The sequence below is a fragment of the Thermoascus crustaceus genome (assembly GCF_041956765.1).
Source record: "Thermoascus crustaceus strain CBS 181.67 unplaced genomic scaffold VTN00scaffold_7, whole genome shotgun sequence".
Classification (NCBI taxonomy): domain Eukaryota; kingdom Fungi; phylum Ascomycota; class Eurotiomycetes; order Eurotiales; family Thermoascaceae; genus Thermoascus; species Thermoascus crustaceus.
In genome coordinates this window covers 1,032,925-1,056,125 of record NW_027192533.1, presented here as the reverse complement: position 1 = coordinate 1,056,125, position 23,201 = coordinate 1,032,925, and the positions used below count along the sequence as shown (strand labels likewise).

The window sequence follows — 23,201 nt, the reverse complement described above, 5'->3', positions numbered from 1 at the left end:
AATCAGCAATCGGCGCTGATCTCCCGAGTATCACATCTCGTCACGTCGCACGTGTTTGAGATTTCCATTTTTGGAACATTTGAGCCCTCGACGGGAGTGGGTTGCATACGCGAAACTTTGAACATGTATTCTTCGGTTCATTTTTTTGCGGGAGGTTCATGTATATGCAATGCAGTATGTACTGTACCTGCATAAACGAGATGCCTCGCCTGATGACGAAGCAGCGTGAGGTTGCATAGCCTATGCTGAGCCGGACAGGTGATTCCTTGGCAGCTTGTAAATGTATCTCATCGCTAGGTAGCTATAATTCACATAGTACATAGTAGGGGGACATAGAGATAATACAAGCTACGAAATAGGATAGATATGTTTGATTTCGGCAGGACAATGCATAAGTATGATCATATTATCATGACATGACATCCAGAGAGCACTACGGCGTAGATACAGCGCATAGACAGAATTACAGACAATCACATAGATTCAAGTCAGATCAATCTCCTTCCTGCGCTTCAACGTCCCTCCAGGCATTAAAGACCCCATCGTACTCTCCCCGCCGCGCATCCCCGTCTCTCCATCCCCAAGCAACGCAGTAATGCCTCGCCAGCAACTTCCACTCCTCCACCTCATCCAGCATCTCCAGCCCCGCGACCCGCTCCTTCTCCTGCTCACTGATCCACCGCTCCCAGATGAAATCCACATCCGCGGCCCCTTGGCCGCTGTCGAACCCCTGCTCGCGGAGCCGCTGCCGCTGCGCGCCCAGCGTGGCGTACCGGTGCAGCGTCTGCAGGTGGATACCGCGCGCGGCGAGGTTCGAGACCATGGTCTTGCCAAAGGGGTCGTCGGGGCGGATTGGTTCGTAGAGGATCAGGCTGAGGGGTACGGTGCTCGTGGTCGGTGGGGCTGTTGATATTGGTGGCGTCGCTGGTGAGGGTGAGGTCTGGGTTGGCGTTGTAGGCGTAGGAGGCGCCGGTGCAGCGGAAGAGGAAGGGGAGAAGAGGGTCCTCGTGAAGTAGGTGACGACGTCTGCGGCCTCCGTCGGGGAGAGGTAGACTAGACAGCATTCTGAGATGAGAAGGGTCGGGAGCGTAGTATCCACGCCTGGTAGCGGGGAGGGGGCCTCCGCAGGGGAGTCGGACGAAGCCGCGGGTTTGGTGAGGGAGCGCAAGTCAATGGGATGGATATGGTAGAAGGGGGTATGCAGCGCGTCACCCTCTGCAGAGATCGACAGGTCCTCCGGTTTCTCTACGCGCAATGTCTTCTGTAGGAGCGGCGTCGAGCGGATGGCCTTGATCTTGGCCGCCGTGTTGACGGCGAAGTCGAGCTCATGATAGACAAGCTCCAGGGACGGCCTGGAGGAGAGCAGTCGGAAGACACGGGTGTCCGAACCCGCGCCCAGAGAGATTATCTGTTTCTTCCTCGGGGGTTGTCCATCGGGCTCGAGAAAGCGATTGACGAGGTTATCGATAGCGGTGGTTCGGACATAGGTTCCTGCATCATCACCAGCTCCGTCAGCTCGGGAGATTCCCGTCGCGGGGTACATCGCACGCGACGCATACCTCTGTTGATGATTGGAAACCTCCTCGTCCCCGGACCAGAGGCAGTCAGGGCCCTGGCGAAAGGATCATCGAGGTATCCCAGCTCGACTGCGCTCAGGCGGGAGACGCTGGCGTCGTTGTCGGTGCCCTGCACGACCCTGTCTTTGGCCGCGGCGCCGTGGTCGCTCGAGGTGCCGGTGCCCGCACCGCCGCGGCCTCTGAGACGGCCTCGACCACCGCCCCGACGGAGCGTGTTGAGGTTGGGAATTTGGGGGGCAGACATGGAGAGGGGAAGAAGAAGACAGAGAGCGAACGCTGCGAGCTTGCGGGGGACGTGGTGGGGTTTGCCGCGCTGCGAGTTACCATGATTGTCAATGATGATGACACGGGCGTCCGGAGCCTGTTGCGACGCAGCTGGCATATTCGCTCAGCTGGCGTCAACATTTTTATATACTTCCTAGGCTATATAGTCTGGTATTTGCTTCAATTGTGCCCCATTGTTCGTGCTCTATATCGGTTCGCAGGACTAACAAATAGGCAACGACTACTGTACACACAACTACTCGTCTTCATCGATCATCCCTGTCTGCCACAAGGTACCCCGAAAGACCCCGAAATCTAAACATAAACGAAATTGTTCCGGCACAGAGGGCAGGTGCTCTGGTTGCTGCTCTTGAACCATCGGAACAGACAAACAGAATGGAACGTGTTTTTGCAGGTCGCGCATCGCTTGTTCGGCGTCTGCATGTCGGTTGAAATGACCGAGTAGCAGATCGCGCACTCGCTCTGGCCCTTCAGGGCTCCCTGCACGTTCTTCCTGAACGCCAGCAAGCCGTCTACAAGGTTGCCATTCGAGAACATGATGACGCCCTGGATGGTCAGCACCCAGCTCCTCCACTTCTTCTCGTCGACCAGCACCCGACTCCGGCCCGTAACCAGCGCCGGTTGAAGAGGGTATGCTGGAGGGAGGGAAATTGAGATCGCGACAGGGGGCGACTCTTCGTCTACAGGGATGCTGGCGACGAGTTCTGCCGTTTTCGGGGACACCTTGACCGACAGAGCACGCTCTTCATCCGGGTCTTGCGTGGTGATCCACTCAGAGACACTCTTCAACGAATCTTCAATGATCAAGGGTGATATCTTCGTCATTATTAGTATGCCACACAAAGAGGCGCCATTTCTGGTGAATCTTACGAATTTCTCGGTCCACATCTCCACCACTCCCTTGATGCGCTTCTTGCTATCGATCCACCAGGTTTTGGTGAGATTTGCTAGATGTTTCAGGGACAAAAAGTACAGGTGGACCAGGAGCCACTGCGTCTCCTTCTCAGACGAATCCGATGCACCAGGTTCAAATGAGCGAACGTCAAACTTGGACGCATCGACAAGCTTTCCGTGAGATTTCTGAAGAAAATCGAAAGCGAACTCGAGGAGCGGATTCAGTATGTCATTTTCCTTGATGCTAGATGCATAGTTTTCTTGGACGGTGAGGGACTGGAACCTCAATCGTCAGAAGAGATCCTTGTCAAAGAGGAGAGGCGGGACCAATATCTTACCGCGTTAGAGAAATAATCAAACACCACTTTCCAGCTCAAGAGGTAGGCTCGCAAGCGAATCCACGTCTTTTCTTCACCATATGAGGAAGATATCGACTCCATCGTTGGAGCTTCACGCAGAAGAGAGAGAAGCTCCTCTGGAAGCCGGACAGTGGATTTCGTCAAGGCCACGTCGAAAGACACTTGTTCTTGAGTTTTCGGAATATACCGATGGAGGACCTCGTAGGCAGAACGCTGGATACCTCTGGTCTGAGCCGTGAGAAGTGGGAATATCTCGCTCACATTCTTTAGGCTTTCAACTGGTATCGTGGTTGTCAGGCGGCATAGGAGATCAGCCGTCACATCTCGGGGCTGGTGGAAAGCGGTCGAGGAATCTGAAGCTTCGGTCAGTCTCATTATTAACGGCTTTGAGCGAGTGATCAACTGACCAATTCTGCTGAGAGTTGAAACCAAGTTCCTGACAAGATCGTCTTTTGATTCGGACCATGCATCCTCAAAATCATCGTTGCTTTCACCGTTGGCCATTAATCTCAACCGTCCGAAAAGCCTGAAGGATGCATAAAGTACAGACAGGCCCTCATCGCCACCGCTAGTCTCTTTCCAGGTTGAGTTTAAGATTTCCAGAGTATCCGCCCAATGTGAACCGTATATTTCTGCGAGCTTCGGGAGGATAACAGAGAGAAGCTTGATGACCTCGGCTTTTACGTTCAGAGATTCGATCCCGGACTGGAAGCATTGAATTAGGTGTTTAACAAGGAAAACTAGTCGCTGTGTTTGAGCGGATGCGGCGACAACGTCATCTCCCTCAGCTAGAAGATTGAGAAGCGATAATGTTCGGAGGCCTGATATGTGTAAGCAGCAGAAGCTAGATAATAGGTTGGCTTGACAAACCCTCGCTCTGTTTGTTCTTGGGATCCAGCCCAGTAGCATCGGAAATCAGCTCATTGCATAGTCGTGTCCCAGCAGGAATTGAGACCAGCGAAGGCCGTAGGACCGCGATCCAAGCGGCGGAACGGACAGCATTCGATGTCCGGATTTGCTTTGAGAGGTTTGTCAGGAAATCAGTAGAATTGCTCATACTCAATGAATCTCTCTCCGACATGATCCTGATGAAAGCTTCTCCAACTCGGTAGCTCTCCGGAGAAGTGTCCTCCAATGCCTCAAGCTTCTGTTCCCAAAAGGCGGCCATCGTTGCACCTAGAGATGCGCCATTCTCACTGTCCAGGGGGCTTTCTGACCGGATCCAGTTATTTACCAGGGTTCGACCTTGACTGACGATTTCTAGGTATTCCTCTCGTTCCTCAGGCATTTCCAAACCTGTTATTCCGTTACAACCCTCGATGCTTAGATCATCGTCTATCAACTGGATGGCCAAAGGGAGATAGTAGAACAAGGTGTTTCGCTCCTCTGGGCGCAGGAACTCAACAATCTTAGATGAAGAGAGGATCTTTGTGACGTAGGAAGTAAGTCGGAATGCGGAGGAACAGCGATCAGAATCCCGCGGCACACTTTCTAATTTCTGCCGGGATGAGCCGGACAGGCCACGATCGACGAGATAGACGACACCACCTAAGACACCTGTGATAGCGGTCGATGCTCTCGGAGGTAGTCCAAGGAATGGCTCCATAGCGCTCTTCCAAGACTCCTGACTGGGAAAGACACTGGCAGCTACCTGGGGCTTTTCTTCAGGCGCAGCATTTCGTATCAGGTCTTTTGCAATATTGATCAAAGACTCAACCCTGTGGGCAGATAATCAGCATTTTAAAAAATCAAGAATCTAGTAGCGACTACTTACGAAAGCGATTCGATGCTGACTTGGCTGAAGCTGTGCTGGAGGATTTCCAGATTAGACCTTGCACTCGTATCCTTAGCTACCATACTCTTAGTTTTCTTCTCCAGGGATTCTGCGAGATGTGCGACCTCATCCGAGGGAGACTCTGTGAGGTAGAGCAGTTTTGCCAGCAATTTCGAGCCGTGATCCCCGTTCCGGAAGCGCTGTAGTGCAGTCTGACCCCGGGACGCAATCAGAGAAAGACCGTGGAGTGCTTCTAAAGAGGTCTCGTCCTCGGACAATGAATCGACAAGCGAAAGGAAGATACGATCTGACAATTCGCCGTGGGAGGTCGGGTTCCCGACAACGGCAGCGATGATCGGCCAGTGCAGCCTGCTTCCCCGACAAGCCCTCTTCAGACTCTGCATTATCTTTGATTCAAGTCCAGAAATGTCTTTAACCTCTTTAAAGTCAATGGTAGACAGCAGTTTTTCGAGAAATGGAACGTTTAACTCTTCTGCTTCTGTTTCAACCACTTTCTCGACCGACTTTTCGAAACTTGATTCGAAACCGGCCCAGCGGCGACATTCTAACATGATTGCCATGAGCCTATCAGCAGAAGGGGAAAATAGAAGGTCGGGGATGTCATCTCTGACAAAGGCCGCCAGCCCCGTTGAGCACTTAGCGACTTGCGGAATATTGCGAATCGCTTCTTCGACCACCGCCGCTGCACCATATGGTTTACCATTCCGTGACCGCAGCACATGCAGGGAGTTTTCAAGTAACGGAAGACCGGGCTTTTCGAAAATCTCCTTGGTTCTAGGCTCAATGCCTGAACCAGACAGCCGCCTGATCACAGCCGTCTGCAGAGTAAACAGACGGTTTGCCTGGGTACAGATCGAGTCCTGTGATGCCTTGAAATCGCGGGATTGTTCAGGAGATGATAGTTTCACAGCTTCAAGCAGCTTGTCGGTTAATATCATCCACAAAGATTGCAAAGTTGCCTCGTGACCATGTTCAGCCAGCGAGATGAAACAATCTCTGCATAGCGTCTCGGCATCCGCAGTCGGAAGAGTCCATTGAGGCTGGTCTTTGTTCATCAATACGTACTGCTCAATCAGCGGAGACATATGTTTTTGTATAAATTTTTCTCTATCCTCTTCAGGGATCAGAGTCAATAACCAATTTCCAGTTTCGATATAACATTTCCAACCGACCATCAGGTTCTGCCGGGGTTCTTCCCTGGAATTCAGCCCGTCCTGGAATGCTTCCATTAACGATGTAGCTTCTGAGAGGCTTATACCACCAGCAGCGGTTACCTGTGTAGCATCTCTTGCAAGAACTTCTGTCGGAACAATTCGCAGAAGTTGGTTGAGGTTTGACCAATAAGAACTAGAAGCTCCCTGGGATCCTTTTTGTATATATTGACGCAGTCGCTTGGAAGCAGGAGATTTTCCAGAGTAATCTTCTGTCCATATTGTGGGACGAGATTGGGTTAACTGCAGAAGCGCTTCAGAGAGATCGGATGCTGACCCGATCTGGGCGATAGACAGAGACTTCCCAATCACTGCCGTGCTTATTACCTTCCAGTCAATTGCTTGCGGCTCTTTCGAGATCGCAGCGCGCAAAAGGTTATAAGTAGCGCGGCGTACAAAAGGATCCTCATGGTGCGAGAATGCCCATAGCGATTTGCTGCTGAGCAAGGTTTCAATCAAGGGAAGGTCTTTTTGTAAGTCCTGGGGAGACGAGGTACCTGTGAAAGAAAGTAAGCCCTGGAACAGCTTTAGAACTGACAGATGGACAGACCTAAAATGCGGTTAAATAATAAGATTGCAGTCGCTACTACGCGAGCATATTTTGCTTCAGCGTCGTCAGGCTTGACCGTTCGTTCATCACTCAATGTCAAGGGAGTCTGTTGAAGAGTGACATCATCCACAAACTCGAGGATGGAAGTTTGGTAGACCTTCCAAACACTGTTTCTTTTCTCTTCTGTTGGAAAGACACGAATGAAGGACTCTTGAGCAGACCGAAGAACTGGTCTGTCATTGTCGTAGAGACCTGCAAGCCAAGCTCCGACTACCTTAGAAAGGTGGCGGGCTATCCGCTTCCCTGCCAGCGAAGCAACGTTCCCTTGAATTAAATGGGCTAGCTGACGAACCCTGCGTGAAGTGTCTATCGACATACGTGGGTATATTTTGATCTGCAGAAAAACAAAGAGGATGTCACCACTTCGCTCCAAATTCCAATTACGGAACAAGACATACCCAAGCTTCCAGGAAACCATCGTCCAGAGTTCCATTACAATTTTCGACAGTTAATATGTAGTCTCTCAAATCTTCTAATGCTTTGGCTTTTGTGATGTCGTCTCTCTTCAGGAGATTTTTGAAAGCGACAACCAACTGCGGTTCCGCTATGCGGGACAGATCTGGAGGCTCAGCAACATATGTCAGGGAAGACGGGGCAGCTGCCTTTGAAAAAGCTCCTGTCGAGAATCCACCAAAAGAACCAGAAAATGCACCAAAACCGCCGGCAGCCGCACGACTGCTGGAGGCCTGGGACTTGAATTTTTTACTCATAGTGTGGGGTTCAATGATATCAGGCGAATTTGTGGACTGTGAATGGCTTTATGGAAGATGAAGAGGAAGGAAAGTCAGAACCCAGGTGTTTAATAAATAGAAATCAAGGAAACTCATCACAATTCACCCAAAGAACACGTATCGTCCTCCAATATCATCCGCTTTGTACGGGGAGGCTGTATGCACTGCGGGCGGTCTTCGTCATAACGGCTGCATCACGTGATCTGGTGTCTCATGAGGTTTAATGGAAACTGCCCGACGCGCTCGGCGGTCTGGCCGAGCTTACTGGAGCGCGAAAGGCAGAGCTTCATCCGCGAACTTAAGGCGACAGCGGGCTGGACGGTGACGCTCTGGAGCTGCGTCCATCTTCATCATGAAGTTCTTTATTGAGTGAGTATTTTCCGTGCCTTTTTACAGTTTGACTTTTTCTAATTTTATTATTTTCTCTCCCAACCAGCGATCTCCCCGTCCTCTTCCCGTACCCGCGAATATACCCCGAACAATATGCCTACATGTGCGATCTCAAGAAGACCCTCGATGCAGGGGGTCACTGCGTCCTTGAGATGCCCTCGGGCACGGGAAAGACCATTTCGCTCTTGTCCCTAATTATCGCATACCAGCAGCATTATCCCGAGCATAGGAAGCTTATCTACTGCTCGCGGACAATGTCCGAAATCGAGAAAGCCCTTACGGAGCTCAAGGCTTTGATGAAATACCGGGCTCAGCAGCTGGGATACACAGAAGATTTCAGAGCTATGGGGCTGACCAGTCGGAAAAATTTATGTCTGCACCCATCGGTAAAGAGAGAAAAAAGCGGCACTATTGTCGACGCCAGATGCAGGAGCTTGACCGCTGGCTTCGTCAAGGAAAAGAAAGAAAGAGGCGAAGATGTTGAACTCTGCATATATCATGAGGTTCGTCAATCTGCTCAATTGTTTTGAGTACGTTCTAACAGTCATAGAACCTTGACCTCCTCGAGCCCCATAACCTCGTTCCACCTGGAGTGTGGACTCTTGACGGACTCCTAAAATATGGAGAACAACATAAGCAGTGCCCGTACTTCTCAGCGCGGCGAATGGTAACTTGATCTAAACTCGGTATATAATACCTTTCTAATGGGTGAACAGATGCCTTTTTGCAACGTCATCATCTACTCTTATCACTACCTCCTCGATCCCAAAATCGCCGAAAGGGTGTCCAGGGAGCTGGCCAAGGATTGTATTGTTGTCTTCGACGAGGCGCATAATATCGACAACGTCTGTATCGAGTCGCTAAGCATCGATATTACCGAGGATTCCTTACGCAAAGCTACAAGAGGAGCAAACAATCTTGAGCGCAAAATTAAGGAGATGAAGAGCTCAGATGCAGAGAAATTGCAAAATGAATACGCAAAGCTTGTTGAGGGCCTGCGGGAAGCAGAGCAGGCCAGAGAGGAGGACCAGTTCATAGCAAATCCCGCTCTCCCTGATGACCTGCTCAAGGAAGCCGTCCCAGGAAATATTCGCAGAGCGGAACATTTTGTTGCCTTCTTGAAGAGGTTCATTGAGTACCTCAAGACTCGAATGAAAGTCACACATGCTATATCCGAAACTCCGCCATCTTTCTTAACTCATCTGAAAGAGTTGACTTTCATTGAACGAAAGCCTTTACGGTTTTGCGCTGAGCGCCTGACCTCTCTGGTACGGACATTGGAACTTATTAATATAGAGGACTATCAGCCTCTCCAAGAGGTCGCGACATTCGCTACACTGGCTGCAACATACGATAAGGGCTTTCTGCTCATTCTTGAGCCGTATGAATCCGAAACAGCAACGGTACCGAATCCTGTACTGCATTTCACCTGCTTGGACGCAGCTATCGCAATAAAACCTGTGTTTGATCGATTCAGCTCTGTCATCATCACTTCGGGAACTTTGTCACCTCTTGAGATGTACCCCAAGATGCTAGGATTCACGACCGTACTTCAGGAGTCCTATAGCATGACACTAGCTCGTCGCTCATTCTTGCCAATGATTGTCACTCGCGGTTCGGATCAGGCCCAAATTTCATCCTCGTTCCAGATCCGAAATGACCCAGGTGTTGTACGAAACTACGGAAATCTACTTCTCGAATTCTCCCGCATCACCCCGGATGGAATTGTCGTCTTCTTCCCCTCCTATCTCTATATGGAGTCGATTATCAGCATGTGGCAAGGAATGGGTATCCTGGATTCGATTTGGAACTACAAATTGATCCTCGTAGAGACGCCTGATTCCCAGGAGTCGTCTCTCGCTTTGGAGACATATCGGACGGCCTGTTGCAACGGACGGGGTGCCATCTTGCTCTGTGTCGCCCGAGGGAAGGTCTCGGAAGGTATCGACTTCGACCACCACTACGGTCGTGCAGTCCTTTGCATCGGTGTTCCATTCCAGTACACCGAGTCCCGTATATTGAAAGCCCGTCTCGAGTTCCTTCGCGAGAACTACCGCATCCGGGAGAATGACTTTTTGTCCTTCGACGCCATGAGACATGCTGCACAGTGCCTGGGTCGTGTGCTTCGTGGAAAGGACGACTACGGAATAATGGTTCTGGCAGACCGTCGCTTTCAGAAGAAGCGTTCACAGCTTCCCAAGTGGATCAACCAGGCCATGCTCGAGAGTGAGACAAATCTCAGTACAGATATGGCCGTCGCCACCGCGAAGAACTTCCTGCGAAGCATGGCGCAGCCATTCAGAGCAAAGGACCAGGAGGGCATTTCGACATGGAGCCTGGCAGATCTAGAGCGCCATGTCGAGAAGCGGAAACTGGAACAGGAGAAGCTCAGACAAGAGGCACTTGCCAATGGACAAATGCTGCAGGTGGGCAACGGCACCAACGGTCACGGTGCAGTCAAGAGGCCTATTTCTGAGGTGGATGATGAGTTTGATGATGAAATCGACAATGAAGAGCTCATGATGTTGGATGCCGATTAATTTAATAATTTTGTGCCTGTGTGGTGATATGGAGGTCTACTTTTTTACAAGCATTTCCAGGCGTTTTTTGCTTAGCCCAATAACGGAAGAGATACCATACCTAGGTAGCGGCCAGGGAGTTCTGGGGAAACAGAAATTGGAAAAAGAAAAATTTTCTCTAATGCATTATCACATTTATTCTATGTTCATAAAAACAGAATTTTTGCTATGGACAGAGACAAAACAGAAAAAAAGCACTTTTTCTCCGCTGAGGGCAATGCTTTGTGTGAGATAAACACCATATCGTGGGACACGTAAAACGCATACACGTAATGAAACAGAGAAGACTGCAAAACTGAGATGATATCAAAAGGATACAAGAGGCGCCTAGTCACTATGCCACAGGAGCAAGGACATCGAAACTACCGGTTCCAACAGTGTTAATACGACCAGCGACGATCCTGCTGCTAGGGCTCTTCAGGTTATCCCAGTCCCTCTCCAGAACAGCCTCCTTGAGGAATCCGACCGTGGTCTCGAAACTCATCTTCGCCAGCGGCGAGCTGCCATCCTTGACCAGACCATTGCGGTTGAAGGCCCGGAAGCCACCACCCTGGGTCATGACGTCGCCGATCAGGTTCAGGTGACGGTTATCCACCGAGATGCTGTGGCCCTTGAAGACGGTGTCCATCTCACGGACGATGGAGGCGCGCGCGGCTTCGACACCGTACAGCATGAGCATGTGGTGGATCGAGTTGGTGTAGAGCGAGTGAGGTTTGATAATGTCCTGGTAGTCACGCATGGCTAGCAGGTTCACACCCTCAGTGATGACGTGGGCAGGCTCGCCCTTGAGCGGGTCTGCCTTCACGTATGTGCACTGGCCGAGGCCGGGGATGGACTGGATGACGGCGCTGCGGGCGGCGTCTTCGACGAGCGGGAGGAGAAGGAGCTTGGGAGTATCGATGTCGTAGGTCAACTGGATGGTGCACGACGTGCCCTTCTTCGGGTTGAATTTGAACTGCGTAATTTCGCCGAATTTGCCCTTGACGTCCTCCTCGCGGAGCTTGGTGTCCTTCGTCTCTCCATCGTCGGAGTCATCGTCGTCCGCATCCTTCATCTCCACGTCGCGCGTGCGGTGCGACTTGTTCTCTCCGTTCTCATCCTCAGAGTCTTCTTCTTCTGGGCTCTGTTGCCGTCTAATGATTGCTTGCTCATCCTCGTCAGGGCCTTCGTAAGACACCTGGTTGTTCCGGTTCTGGGCGCCTCTAGCCCGCTTGGCGTCGTCCTCATCTTCGTTGTCATCGTCACCAAGCCCATCACCGTCCTCAGCACCTCTTGGTGCCTCTTCAATCGTACCGACAGACACACCGATCTCGGGCTGAGCAGTCGAGTAGCTCTTGAGAGTCTTTTCGTCTTCTCGCTTCTTCAGCTCCGCTCTAGTGAGCTTCACAAGCCTGGGGATGAACTTGGTTTGCAGCGCGTTCTGAACATCCTTGATCTGGATTGCGTATTCCTCGGTGTACTCCTCAGCAGGGAAGAATTCGATATGGATGTCATAGACCTTAGACCTTGAGTTGCCTTCTGCCGAAATGCGTTCCTTGACCTGCAGCTTATCGATGACCTCCGCGATGGTGAGCTTGCTGATGGCCTTCGCGAACTTCTCGCTATCTTCTTCAGAGAGCTCTTCGTTCAGCATCAACGTCATAGTAGGGGTCATGATATTGGCGCTAGCAGTCATCACGATTTCTCTTAGTCGAGGAATACCCAGCGTCACGTTCTTCGCGGAGTGTCCAGCCAAGTGGAACGTGTTCAAAGTCATCTGAGTAGAAGGTTCTCCAATGGACTGACTGGCGACAATTCCGACAGCTTCACCAGGCTCGACAACTGACTTCATGTACTTCATGTTCATCAGGGTCTGGAAGGCCTTCTTGCTGAGAATTCCCTCGACACCTGTCTTCTTGTCTTTCAACAATTTATCCACGTTGGCATCCTCGTACTGCATCTTTGTTAGCATTATACTTTCGAATACGCGTATAAAGAAGTTCTCATACCTTCTTCAGTGCCTGTGAAAAGGCCTCCGATGTGCTGCCAAGGCTTCCTCCAGGGTGATAGAGGGCAAGGACAGGGTCCATAGCATCAATTTTACCTGTCTTCCGCACCTTCTTCATGGCATTCTTATGCCACTCTGCCACCTCTGGCTTTTCCAGATTACGGAACTCGCTCGTCAAGTTAACTTGAGCCATGATCGAAACGTAGTTCGAAGCCAGGAAGCTGAAATCCTGAAGGTGAACCTGCTTCGTGATATCGAGACCGTCTTCTCCGTACAGAAACTGAACGACAGAACCGTCGGAGGTTTCGCGGACTGAAGTATCGTGCTCAACCCTCAATCCTTCCATTCCCTTGATCAAGCAACGCTGGAGGTAACCAGATCTTGAAGTCTTGACTGCAGTATCGATAAGACCTTCACGACCTGCCATAGCGTGGAAGTAGTACTCTTGAGGTTTGATACCAGTCAAGAAACGACCAGTGACATAACCACCCGCCATGGGGTGTGTGTCAAACGGTCTAAACGATGGCAAGGTCTTGCCGCTTACCATCACGGGAACTCGACGACCTTCCAAAACCTGCTGGCCAAGGTTGCAAGAAATCAGATTAGCATTGACACTTGACCCCTTGGCTCCGGATATTGTCATCGACTGCATCTGGTTCCACGGGAACGGTTTGGCCAGACCACTTGGAAGACATGCCGCAGTGATTTCTGAAGAGAGCTTCGCCGTTCGGGCATTCGAAACGCTATCCAGACCGGATTGCTTCTCATCGTCTCGGAGCACATCTTCCAAACGTCGCCGCAGCTCGGCATCCTGATCAGGCACGGGATTCTGATCAAGAGTCACGTACTTCAGCGCAACCTCACGACCGATCTTTTCAGCTTGGTCAAGCTTTTCTCTGCGTTTGCGATCGCCTTCCTTGGTTAATCGAAGATCATCGATACCACAAGTGAAGGCACGCATGTGCAGGAATCTTGTGAGCAGTCGTCCGAGAATACCGATCAGCTTCCCTGCTATGGTATGTCCGTAAACCTCGTGAATGGCGTCGATGACACCGCCAGCGCTAGGTCCAAGCTGCTTTTTGTCGAGAATACCACACAGAAGCTCGCCATCCTTGAAAATGACGTTTCCTTCTTCATTCTTTTCACCCCATCGGTCCCCCGGAGTTGACGCTTTGCCCTTGAGGTTTAAACCTGCTCGCCCTGGCGGAGTGATATTCTTCAGGATAGTAGTTATTATCTGTTTTCCAGTCCAGAGACGTTTTGGCTTATAGATTGCTGGTTCGACGAGCTGAATCCTTTCGGTGACTGTGTGGGAATTCTCTGGCCGCAAACAGCTGTACAGCAACTGGTGATAGTCGTCCTCGTCAAAGAAGCTATCCCTACTAGTGAACCACATCCCCATAGAGATGTGATCTTGGATCAGACCTCTCAGTGGTTTACCGGAGGTTGCAACCAGGTATTGGTGATCAGCGTCGGCGAGCATCATTGCCTCGGCTCTGGCAAGCTCGTTCTGGGGGAAGTGCATATTCATCTCGTCACCGTCAAAGTCGGCATTGTAAGTGTTACAGTTGGCGTAGTGCATTCGAATCGTTCTTTCGTTAGGAAGGACGCGAGCTTTGTGACCCATGATGGACGGTTTGTGGAGAGTCGGCTGACGGTTCATCAACACGACATCACCGGTAGTGAGATGCCGGTAGACTTTCTTGTTCCGCGATCCCTTCATCCGCGAGTTCGATGGTGCCAGCAGTTGGTTTGCGAGCGCGGTCCTTTCGTCCAGGCTCTTGAATTTGAGGCTGATCACCTGTCCCATCTCGTTCTCGATTGCTGCGGCACCGGGGTACTTGTCTGGCCCATTGATCACTGCCTGTTTCATCTCCCAGAAGTTATGGCTAGTCACAGGCTCTGGGTAGGTCAGCTTTTTGGCAAAAACGAGTGGGACACCGATTTCGTTGGTTTCAATGTTCGGGTCAGGGGAGATGACACTTCGGGCAGCGAAGTTCACTCGTTTACCCATCATGTTCTTTCTGAACAGACCCTCTTTCTTTTCCAATATCTGCTTGATACCATTGGCAGCTCCAGCCCCTGCTGGTCCGGCAAGAGAGCTCCGGTCACGGTCAATGAGACTGTTGACAGTGTCTTGGAGCTGGACAATCGCATGGAGAAGATCGCGATAGTCTCGGACCCTAGTCGCTGAGTCTGCACCACTGCTCTGCCTTTCCTTACTGATTTGGTTGATGATGTCGCAGTTCTTCAAAATCTGCGTGAAAGGCGTGTTCTGTTGAGATTCAACAATCTCTCTTGGCCCTTGAGCGGCAGCGGGACGATATTTGTTTGGCGGCACAAGGATGTTCTTGATGAAGAACATGTCGGCGCTGACAGAGGAAGCTTTCTTCGAAGTAGGGCGAGAATTGTAGATCAGATTCAGGATCTCCCCCTCCTTCTCAAACAGCAGTGTCATTGCAGCATGAACCTCTGGCGAAGGCATATACTGTTGGCCATCTCCTGCTGCCTGCTTCTTCGTCGACCTGCTTTCCTCCGCCTGCGCTACCACAGCGTTCCCACGAGCGACCTCTTCCTCCGCTCCATGTAGTTCTGTAACGACGCTTTCACTATCACCATTGGTCATCCCGTTCATATATTCTTCCTTATGCTTGCTGGAGAGCTTTTTCGCTTGCTGGAGGAGGATCAAGGAGTTTGGCGCTTGAAAGCCACCAGCCTGCATAGAAAGTTTGGATTTTTCGGGTAAAGCTTTCCTAAAAATCTTTGAATACCTATCTCTCCGATAACCTGGGGAGATGCTTTTTCCACCGTTAGCTGGGCCAAAATATAGAAAGCACACAATACATACCCGCTACAGCTTGTACACTTTTTTACGCTCGCAATGTCCTTGAAGAATTCTTTGACCACCTCTCGACGCCGCTCAGCAGCGATCGGACTCTTGGAACCAGTCATGAAACCCTGGATTCTACCTTCCATCTGCGCTTTGCGGATACATCGCTTGACGAATGCATTTCTGCGTTCCATCAAGTCATCTGTATCCTCCTCCTCAGAGTCAGAGTCTTCTGCACCCTTCTTCGATTTCCCTGCACCTTTGCCCGATCCCATCGTGTCTATGGTAGCGACTTCGTCGACTAGCCCGTACTGCAAGAGTCGCAATTTGCATATGTAGGCATTGATCTGAACGCGGGACATCTGCAAGCGATGGCAGTAGATACATTGCGCCCTGAGGAGCCGAAATAGCTGATCGAAGAAGGTGACATTGTAAACATGTACGGGAAGCTCGATATGTCCAGGATGGCCGGCGCAAGACCAAGAGTTCAAGCGACAAGTAGTGCAGCTAGATTGCGTCAGCCTGCAGAAATTCGAAGCTCATAAACCCCATTCGAGCGCTTACACATGATCACCCCATGCGCCAAGCGCTGGATCGTAAAGACCGCCGGGAACGGGGTTGTTGAAAGAATCAAGCGTCGGCGTGTTGTGAATTCGCTTCACGGAAACAGCTTTGATCTCCTCATCTGTGAGGACACCGAAATCGATGCCTCCAATGGAGGAAGCAACAGGCCGTGCGAAGTTTGCCATGTTCCAATGCAGCTCGTCGAGCTCACCGAACACGCGCGCCTGTTGAGGGCGTTCTGAGGTCCGTCCTCGAGCGGGATGCTTCTTCGGTCTCGATGCCGGTCGACGAACTTTTTTGGCGGAGCAACTTTTCTGCCGCGCCACACCGCCTCCACCCGGACCAACCTGGCCAAGGGCTCCGAAGCCTGCGCGTCACCACCTCAGCGCGCTTCAACGGCCTCTGTCTCCGTCCTCAGGCCCAAACCCGACAGCAGGTTCGTTCTTCGTGGGTGAGTCGACCATCTTCCGCGCCTCAGTCATGGCAGACGTGTCTGGCAACGTACTGAAACGGCCTCATCCCGAGGACGAAGACAATAACGCGCAGAAAAGGTCTCGTTCCAACAATGGCTCTCCTTTGCCAGGCGCCAGCGGCGGCCCGGCCGCTGGCAAGGTTGACATTGAGAAGATGGTTGCTGAAGCACGGGCGAAGGCGGAAGCCGTGAGAGCTAGGCTTCAGGCCGCGAGAGGAGGAACTCCCAGCTCGGCGACACCGTCTCCCAGTCCAGCTCCTCCCGCTGCGAGCCCAGCCATGTCGAGACTGGAGCAGATGAAGGCGAGAGTTGCAGCTGCGACTGGAAGAGCCAATGCGGCAGCTCAGCAACGAGCTGCTGCTCCCCCGCCTCTGACTTATCAGACTCCGCAGTATGATGACGAAGGGCTCCAGAAAGCCCGCGGTGGCTTGGATGTTGGACTGCATCCAGCTCTGCTTTCAGACATAGGTCAAGATGCGCGAGGTTCAAAGGGACGACAGGCGATGCAACCTAAATTCGCTACGACCATGGCAAACCGCAGAACCGAATCCCCCGTGCCCGCCGCAGAGGCAAAGAAACCGCAGCTGGATCTGTCAGGACCTTCGATAGAGGAAATGAAGAAGAACCCCTATTTCGATCCTAATATTGGTAGCAAGAATGTTGTCCCGAAGCCTCGTCATTCCCGACAGCTTATCTTCAACCAAAAGGGCAAGTATATACAGCAAGCTGCTGCTTTGCGGCGTCAAGCCCAGCTGGAGGAGATGAAGAAGCGGATCGCGGAGCGAGCACGTCAAGCTGGTATTGATGAGGACTTGGATGTGGAGAAGGCATTCCTTGTCCCTGCTCCTCCCGCTGTCGAGTGGTGGGACGAAGGCTTGGTCAATGGCTCCGACTATTCTGCCATTGACGACCCGAAGAATCTTAAGATCGACACGCCCGATTCCATAATTACTATCTACATCCAGCATCCAGTCCTCCTTGATCCCCCTCAGGATAAACACATCCCACCGCAGAAACCGATGTATCTCACGCCGAAGGAGCAGGCCAAGCTTCGTCGCCAGCGACGAATGGCTGACCTCAAGGAACAACAAGCGAAGATCAGACTGGGTCTTGAACCAGCACCGCCACCAAAGGTCAAGAAATCCAACATCATGCGCGTTCTCGGTGAAGAGGCCGTGAAAGATCCTACCGCTGTGGAAGCACGCGTGAACAGGGAGATTGCGGAGCGCAAGGAAAAACACGAAGCCATGAACGAGGAACGGAAATTGACCAAGGAACAACGTCGCGAGAAACTTGCAACCCAACAGGAGAAGGATGCTGAAAAAGGCATCTACGTCTCCGTGTACCGAATCGACAGCCTTGCCAACGGGCGTCATCGGTTCAAGATCAGTAAAAATGCGGAACAGCAGGCGCTTACTGGTGTCTGTATCATGCATCCGCGCCTCAATCTCGTGATCGTGGAGGGCGGTGGCCACTCGATTAATGCCTACAAGAAGCTCATGCTCAATCGCATCGATTGGACAGAGAACGCTGGTCCAAGCACTACATCCGACGGCCAGCCCCAGACCCCGGCGTCGTGGTTGTCTCCCGAGGATGAGAAGGGCCAGCTGAAAGATCTCAGCCAGAACACATGCACTCTGCTATGGGAAGGTCAGGAGAAGGCCAGGGCCTTCAGGAAGTGGCTTGGTGCAAGGGTGTGTGAGACGGACGCACAAGCGAAGGACGTTTTGGCTCGGGCCAAGATGGAAAACTTCTGGATTCTGGCGAAGAGTTCGAAGACTGCGGCGGCGTAAATTGACACCAGCAGAAATTGCAGGTCGTACAAAGCGAGGAGACGTTGTATAGGCAGGTAGAATGTCACCCTTAGCTCCGGGGGAAAGACTTTACAGAGATAATGAATCGTGAGCAGTTTGTATACTACAAAATATTCTTGGTATTATTCATACAGTACATTCCACATTTCGAGGCGGATATTCGTGTAGATAAAAAATATCCAACAAGCGAAGGTAAATCGCGCACAGATAATAAGCAATCATAAAGTACAACTTTTTTGGTTTTCCTCCACAAACTCCTTGAAGCACATCATCCTCTTGCTGAGGCATTTCATAAAAAGATCCACAGAAGCAAAGATAAGCCACGGTCGATATTATACACACAAAATTACGTACGGCCTGGACCTCCTTGGCCCTGACCTTGACCTTGGTTGCCACCACTTAGTTGTCTCAGGATATCCAGCTGTGCTTTCACTTGGTCATAAGTAGCTGCCGGATTCTGATTCTGATTCTGAACCTGAGCTTGGCCCTGAAGAGGAGCTGTAGCCTGGTATTGTTGTTGTTGGGGTTGCGCTTGAGTTTGAGCTTGCTGCTGCTGCTGCTGCTGCTGAAACTGTTGTAGCGCAGCGAAGAGCGCCGGATTGATATGCGAACCTGGTGGGACATTGGCATACGGGTTCTGTTGTTGATACGCTTGCAGATATGGCATCTGGAATGGAAGCTGTGCCGCTGCTGCTGCAAGCTGGGCGTATTGCTGCTGCGGGTAGAACGGGTAGGGAGAATATTGCTGCTGAGGAGCGCCGTAGAAAGGCTGCTGCGGATTTTGAGGATAGGAGGGGGCCTGAGCGGGGTGCGGCTGCTGGGGTTGCTGCTGTGTGGACGACGGTGGATAGGCAGGAGTTGTGTGGGTATTGTTATGATTGTAATCTTGATGTTGCTGTCGGCGGTCATCATGCGAGTTCAGATGATGATGGCGCGACTCCCAAGAACCACCACCGCCCCTTCCCCGGCCTCCTCCTCCACCTCCTCTGCCTCGTCCCGATCCTCGATCAAAGCCTCCTCGTCCTCTGCCTCCTCTATATCCTCCTCGAGAATACTCGCTGCCTTCAACAGGTGCCTCTTTGTTGCCCATCATCTCATGGAGATTGTCAGGACGCGCAAGAGGGGTGTAGCCGTCTTCACCACCCTCGTCATCATAGTTGAGAACGGCTTGTCCCAGCTTAGAAGGACCGGGGGGTTCCTTCTTAGGCTTTCCAAGGCCAGCATGCTCATTCTTCGCGTCCTTTTTCTCCTGCTTCCTTTGCTTCTGCTTCCGTTTGTATTCGGCTTCGGCTTCGTCGTCCGAGAACTCGATCTCATCCTCACCAACTTCTTCATCGTGGAAGTTCGACGCATCACTGCCCTTCATTCCCTTAAGCGGCTGTGTGAAGACAAATGTCGAGTGGCTCGGGACATAGAATACAGATTTCTCTTTGACAATGCCAAATTCACCGATGGATGCGGGATTCTGGAACCGAACGGCGTAGAATGGCTGCTCGACTCTACCGATAGTCTCAGATACCACACCAATGACAGTCCGGTCCTCAAGGCAGAGCAGTGAGCCGGACTCGAGTACCTGATACTCTCCCGATGTGTTGGCTTTGACCAAAACTGTGTTCTCGACGATCGTCTCAACCTGTCCGAGCAACTCGATCTTCATATCAGGGGTGACGGTGATATCGGGAATCGGGGGAATCTCCTCGGGTTGTTCGTTCGCGGTCCTGACCTGCGCCGCACCTGCCTTTCCCTTCCCTTCTCCCTCGTCATCAGAGCCAGCCTCCGCCTGCATCAAGATCCGCGCTGTTTCTTCCGCACTGAGTATAGGGTAGTCTTCGTCCTCGTCACTATCGTCCGAGGAATCTGTCGAGCTATCATCAGAAGATGATACGATAGGTGAGGAGTCAGTCTCCCATTCTGGGTGCTCATCCTCCTCTTCTTCTTCCTCTTCTTCAGCCGCAGCACCCTCTGAAGTATTAGCAGCATCTGGTCTTTGCAACATCTCTTTTCCAGAATCTTGTACATCTTCATCTGGTTTTTGCAGCACTTCTTTCCCAGACTCTTGCGCACCTCCATCCGAAGCATTCTTCGCATGCTCTGCTGTACTGCCATCTTGTCCGGTAGTTCGCTGTGTCTCTGTAGTGGATTCAACTACTGAAGCCGGCTCCTGCATCACGGTGTCTTTTGGCTCCGGGACAGAAGCAACTGCCTGGGTATCATTGCTTTGTTCATATCGTGTAGGCTCTGTGCTTGTTTCGGGACCCGGTCCCGTAGGAGCGCCTCCATCATCAGTCTTCTGAGGAGAGCTTATAGAGCCGTTTTCTTGTTGGGAAGCTTGGAGGCTGTCATTGAAGAGACTTAAACCTGGTATTAGTGGAGCAGCTTTCGGAGGCGTGGAAGGTTCGTTATTTTCAGTGGATGAAGAACCATTCACTGCATTATTGACTGGAGTTCCAGCTGTCACGGGAGTATTGTAGAAGTCACTGCCATCGTCCACTGGCGTTATCGCAACATCTGGGACAGCAGTGGGTGGCACATTGAGGCATGGTCGCTTTTGAGGAGGTTCCTCGACAACCCCCTCAGGACCTCCAGGGAGCTGACCGTTCGACGGCTGGTCACTCATAATGGGCTCTGAAGGAGGTTTCGACGTGGCAGAACAGAGTAGTTCGGCCGCGAGTTTTGTCCAAACGCGAGCTCTTGCTCGACGCGGCGGAACTTTTTTCTTAGATGTGCGCAGGTGGCGACTGCGGCTCGCCGTAGGAGCTCCCCTCCACGCCGCAGCGAAAGATCCAGCTCGCGACCGCGTCTTCGTTCCGCAGCACTGTTGGATCCCACCCAGGACTCCAAAAATGGCGGCTTCAAGGAGGAGAGCCGTGGACGTCCCGGAGGTCGCCGCCCCAGGGGCGTCTCGCTCGAACCCACTGTATGGCTCCTAAACTTCACCTCAAGTCCCTTCCGTTACCCGGCTGACAGAAGCTCGATTCAGGCCAGCACCACCGCGATTCTACCTCCCGCTGAACGTGGCATTCTATGTCTGCCTTATTTCCAATGGTCTTGCCGCGGCATATGCTCCTATTCAGGATTGCGACGAAGTCTTCAATTACTGGGAACCTGCGCATTACCTCGATCATGGGTATGGACTACAGACGTGGGAGTATTCCCCCGAGTATTCCATACGGAGTTGGCTCTACATCTCCCTGCATGCGCTAGTTGGCACAATGGGCTCCTTGTTTTCGCGGAGAAAGACAGCCGAGTTCTACACCATTCGATTCGCTCTCGCCTTCATATGCGCAGCATGTGAGACGAGACTGTACTCGGCCGTTTGCCGGACACTTAACCCGAGAATCGGACTCCTGTTCCTTATGATCGTAGCATTCAGTCCTGGCATGTTCCATGCTTCTGCCTCTTTCCTTCCGTCCAGCTTTGCGATGTACACGTCCATGCTAGGCCTGGCGGCATTCCTGGATTGGCGGGGCGGACAGAAGACGGCGGAGGGGATAACGTGGTTCGGTATCGGTGCCATTGTGGGCTGGCCGTTTTCTGGAGCTTTGGTAATACCTCTCCTACTTGAAGAGGTCATAATTTCTGCCATTGCTCGTAGTATGAGGACAATATTCTACAGTGTAGCTGACGGGGCATTTAGATGTCTGCTGGTTTTGGTAGGCTTTCGCTTTGACGTGTCCCGGCAAACACACATGATATACTAATTTTTGCAGGGAATGACTGTCGGGGTCGACTCACTCTTCTTCCGCAGATGGGCCATCGTGCCGTGGAACATCGTGTCCTACAATGTTTTTGGGGGCAAGGGTAGGGGTCCCGATATCTTCGGCACGGAGCCTTGGACCTTCTATGTCCGAAATTTACTCCTTAACTTCAACGTTTGGTTCGTATTGGCTGTATCTACTGCGCCACTGCTTGTTCTGCAAGCACTCTTTCGACCTCGTGCCACTTCCAAGCAGACCTTGCTTCGGACAGTTACCTTTGCGGCTCCATTTTACACCTGGCTGGCTATTTTCACCCTGCAGCCTCACAAGGAGGAGAGATTCATGTATCCCGCGTACCCTTTCCTCGCGTTGAACGCGGCCATCTCCTTCCATATGATTCTTTCGTATATCGGTTCAAGTAACCCGAAAGAATTGATTGGACGGATCCCAGCGAAGCTTAAACTTGCTATGGTGATGTCTTTCATTCTCATCGCAGTCAATGCCGGCTTGTTTCGGATTGTTGGGATGGTCACTGCTTACAATGCTCCCCTCAGGATCTATGAACGTCTGCAGGATCAGGAGATCGCGAACCAAGGTGACTTTGTCTGTCTTGGGAAAGAATGGTATCGTTTCCCTTCTTCGTTCTTTCTACCCAAGAACATGCGGGCCAAATTTGTGAAGAGTGAGTTTCAAGGGCTGCTCCCTGGGGAATTTCCCGATGCAAAAAGCGTTCAAGCTCTCTTGAACGGTACGTCGGAAATTCCACGTGGTATGAACGATCGAAACGAAGAGGATACTGGAAAATATGTAAGAATACCATCCTTCGCCGCTTTCTTTTGGTGAACTTTGCTAATTGAATTAGACCGACATCTCTCAGTGCTCGTTCTTGGTCGATTCATATTTCCCCGGAAGCATGCCGAGCGACTTGGAACCAGATTACATCCATGATGAAGAGAACTGGGAAAAGCTGTCATGCAGGAGCTTTCTTGATGCATCTCGGACCAGTCTTCTTGGCCGTGTGGTATGGATTCCGGACTTGCCCTTCCTGCCCGATCGCTACCGCCGCAAATGGGGTGAATATTGTCTCCTCAAGCGGCAGAATCGTGACACGGGCAGCGGGTAGGTTTTGCAGAGGCTCTTCATATGATCTTCCTGTATTCGTTTACCAGATGCGATCTGGATCCCGCGACCGCCAGGCGAGTGGACAGCTGCTCTGGGGTTGACGTGCCGCTTTACCTGATTGGGATAAGAAATCCGTTTATGTCATGCAACCAACGCTCAAGATCCGCGTCGGCGAGAGATAAGGACTCTCAACAAATGGCGGTCTTGGATACTCGCGACCCCTCATCGCTGTTGGCGACTGTGCAGACCGCGGGCCCGCGGCTGGATACACAAGTCGAAATTG

General features: G+C 51.7%; 7 protein-coding genes across 7 annotated transcripts; 3 read left to right on the top strand and 4 right to left on the bottom strand.

Moving 5' to 3' along the window:
* Positions 1-493: 493 nt before the first annotated feature.
* VTN00DRAFT_9377 (uncharacterized protein) lies at positions 494-1,959 on the bottom strand (the record flags this gene model as incomplete). The annotated part of the gene is made up of 2 exons (XM_069436330.1): positions 494-1,491; positions 1,560-1,959. 2 exons carry the CDS (start codon positions 1,957-1,959, stop codon positions 494-496), a joined length of 1,398 nt encoding a protein of 465 aa, XP_069284962.1.
* A 197-nt stretch (positions 1,960-2,156) lies between these two features.
* VTN00DRAFT_9376 (uncharacterized protein) lies at positions 2,157-5,995 on the bottom strand (the record flags this gene model as incomplete). The annotated part of the gene is made up of 6 exons (XM_069436329.1): positions 2,157-2,678; positions 2,733-3,032; positions 3,095-3,468; positions 3,523-3,936; positions 3,986-4,833; positions 4,890-5,995. The coding sequence occupies 6 exons, from the start codon at positions 5,993-5,995 to the stop codon at positions 2,157-2,159; spliced, it is 3,564 nt and encodes a 1,187-aa protein (XP_069284961.1).
* A 1,819-nt stretch (positions 5,996-7,814) lies between these two features.
* On the top strand, positions 7,815-10,392 carry VTN00DRAFT_9375 (uncharacterized protein; the record flags this gene model as incomplete). Its single annotated transcript, XM_069436328.1, has 4 exons — positions 7,815-7,831; positions 7,899-8,355; positions 8,403-8,519; positions 8,569-10,392. 4 exons carry the CDS (start codon positions 7,815-7,817, stop codon positions 10,390-10,392), a joined length of 2,415 nt encoding a protein of 804 aa, XP_069284960.1.
* Positions 10,393-10,765: 373 nt separating this feature from the next.
* Positions 10,766-15,997, bottom strand: VTN00DRAFT_9374 (uncharacterized protein; the record flags this gene model as incomplete). Its single annotated transcript, XM_069436327.1, has 4 exons — positions 10,766-12,364; positions 12,420-15,216; positions 15,267-15,755; positions 15,813-15,997. 4 exons carry the CDS (start codon positions 15,995-15,997, stop codon positions 10,766-10,768), a joined length of 5,070 nt encoding a protein of 1,689 aa, XP_069284959.1.
* A 295-nt stretch (positions 15,998-16,292) lies between these two features.
* Positions 16,293-18,077, top strand: VTN00DRAFT_9373 (uncharacterized protein; the record flags this gene model as incomplete). The annotated part of the gene is made up of 1 exon (XM_069436326.1): positions 16,293-18,077. The coding sequence occupies one exon, from the start codon at positions 16,293-16,295 to the stop codon at positions 18,075-18,077; it is 1,785 nt and encodes a 594-aa protein (XP_069284958.1).
* Positions 18,078-18,444: 367 nt separating this feature from the next.
* VTN00DRAFT_9372 (uncharacterized protein) lies at positions 18,445-20,715 on the bottom strand (the record flags this gene model as incomplete). The annotated part of the gene is made up of 1 exon (XM_069436325.1): positions 18,445-20,715. One exon carries the CDS (start codon positions 20,713-20,715, stop codon positions 18,445-18,447), a length of 2,271 nt encoding a protein of 756 aa, XP_069284957.1.
* Positions 20,716-20,941: 226 nt separating this feature from the next.
* Positions 20,942-22,919, top strand: VTN00DRAFT_9371 (uncharacterized protein; the record flags this gene model as incomplete). Its single annotated transcript, XM_069436324.1, has 4 exons — positions 20,942-21,015; positions 21,079-21,751; positions 21,809-22,603; positions 22,659-22,919. The coding sequence occupies 4 exons, from the start codon at positions 20,942-20,944 to the stop codon at positions 22,917-22,919; spliced, it is 1,803 nt and encodes a 600-aa protein (XP_069284956.1).
* Between the last annotated feature and the right edge of the window lie 282 nt (positions 22,920-23,201).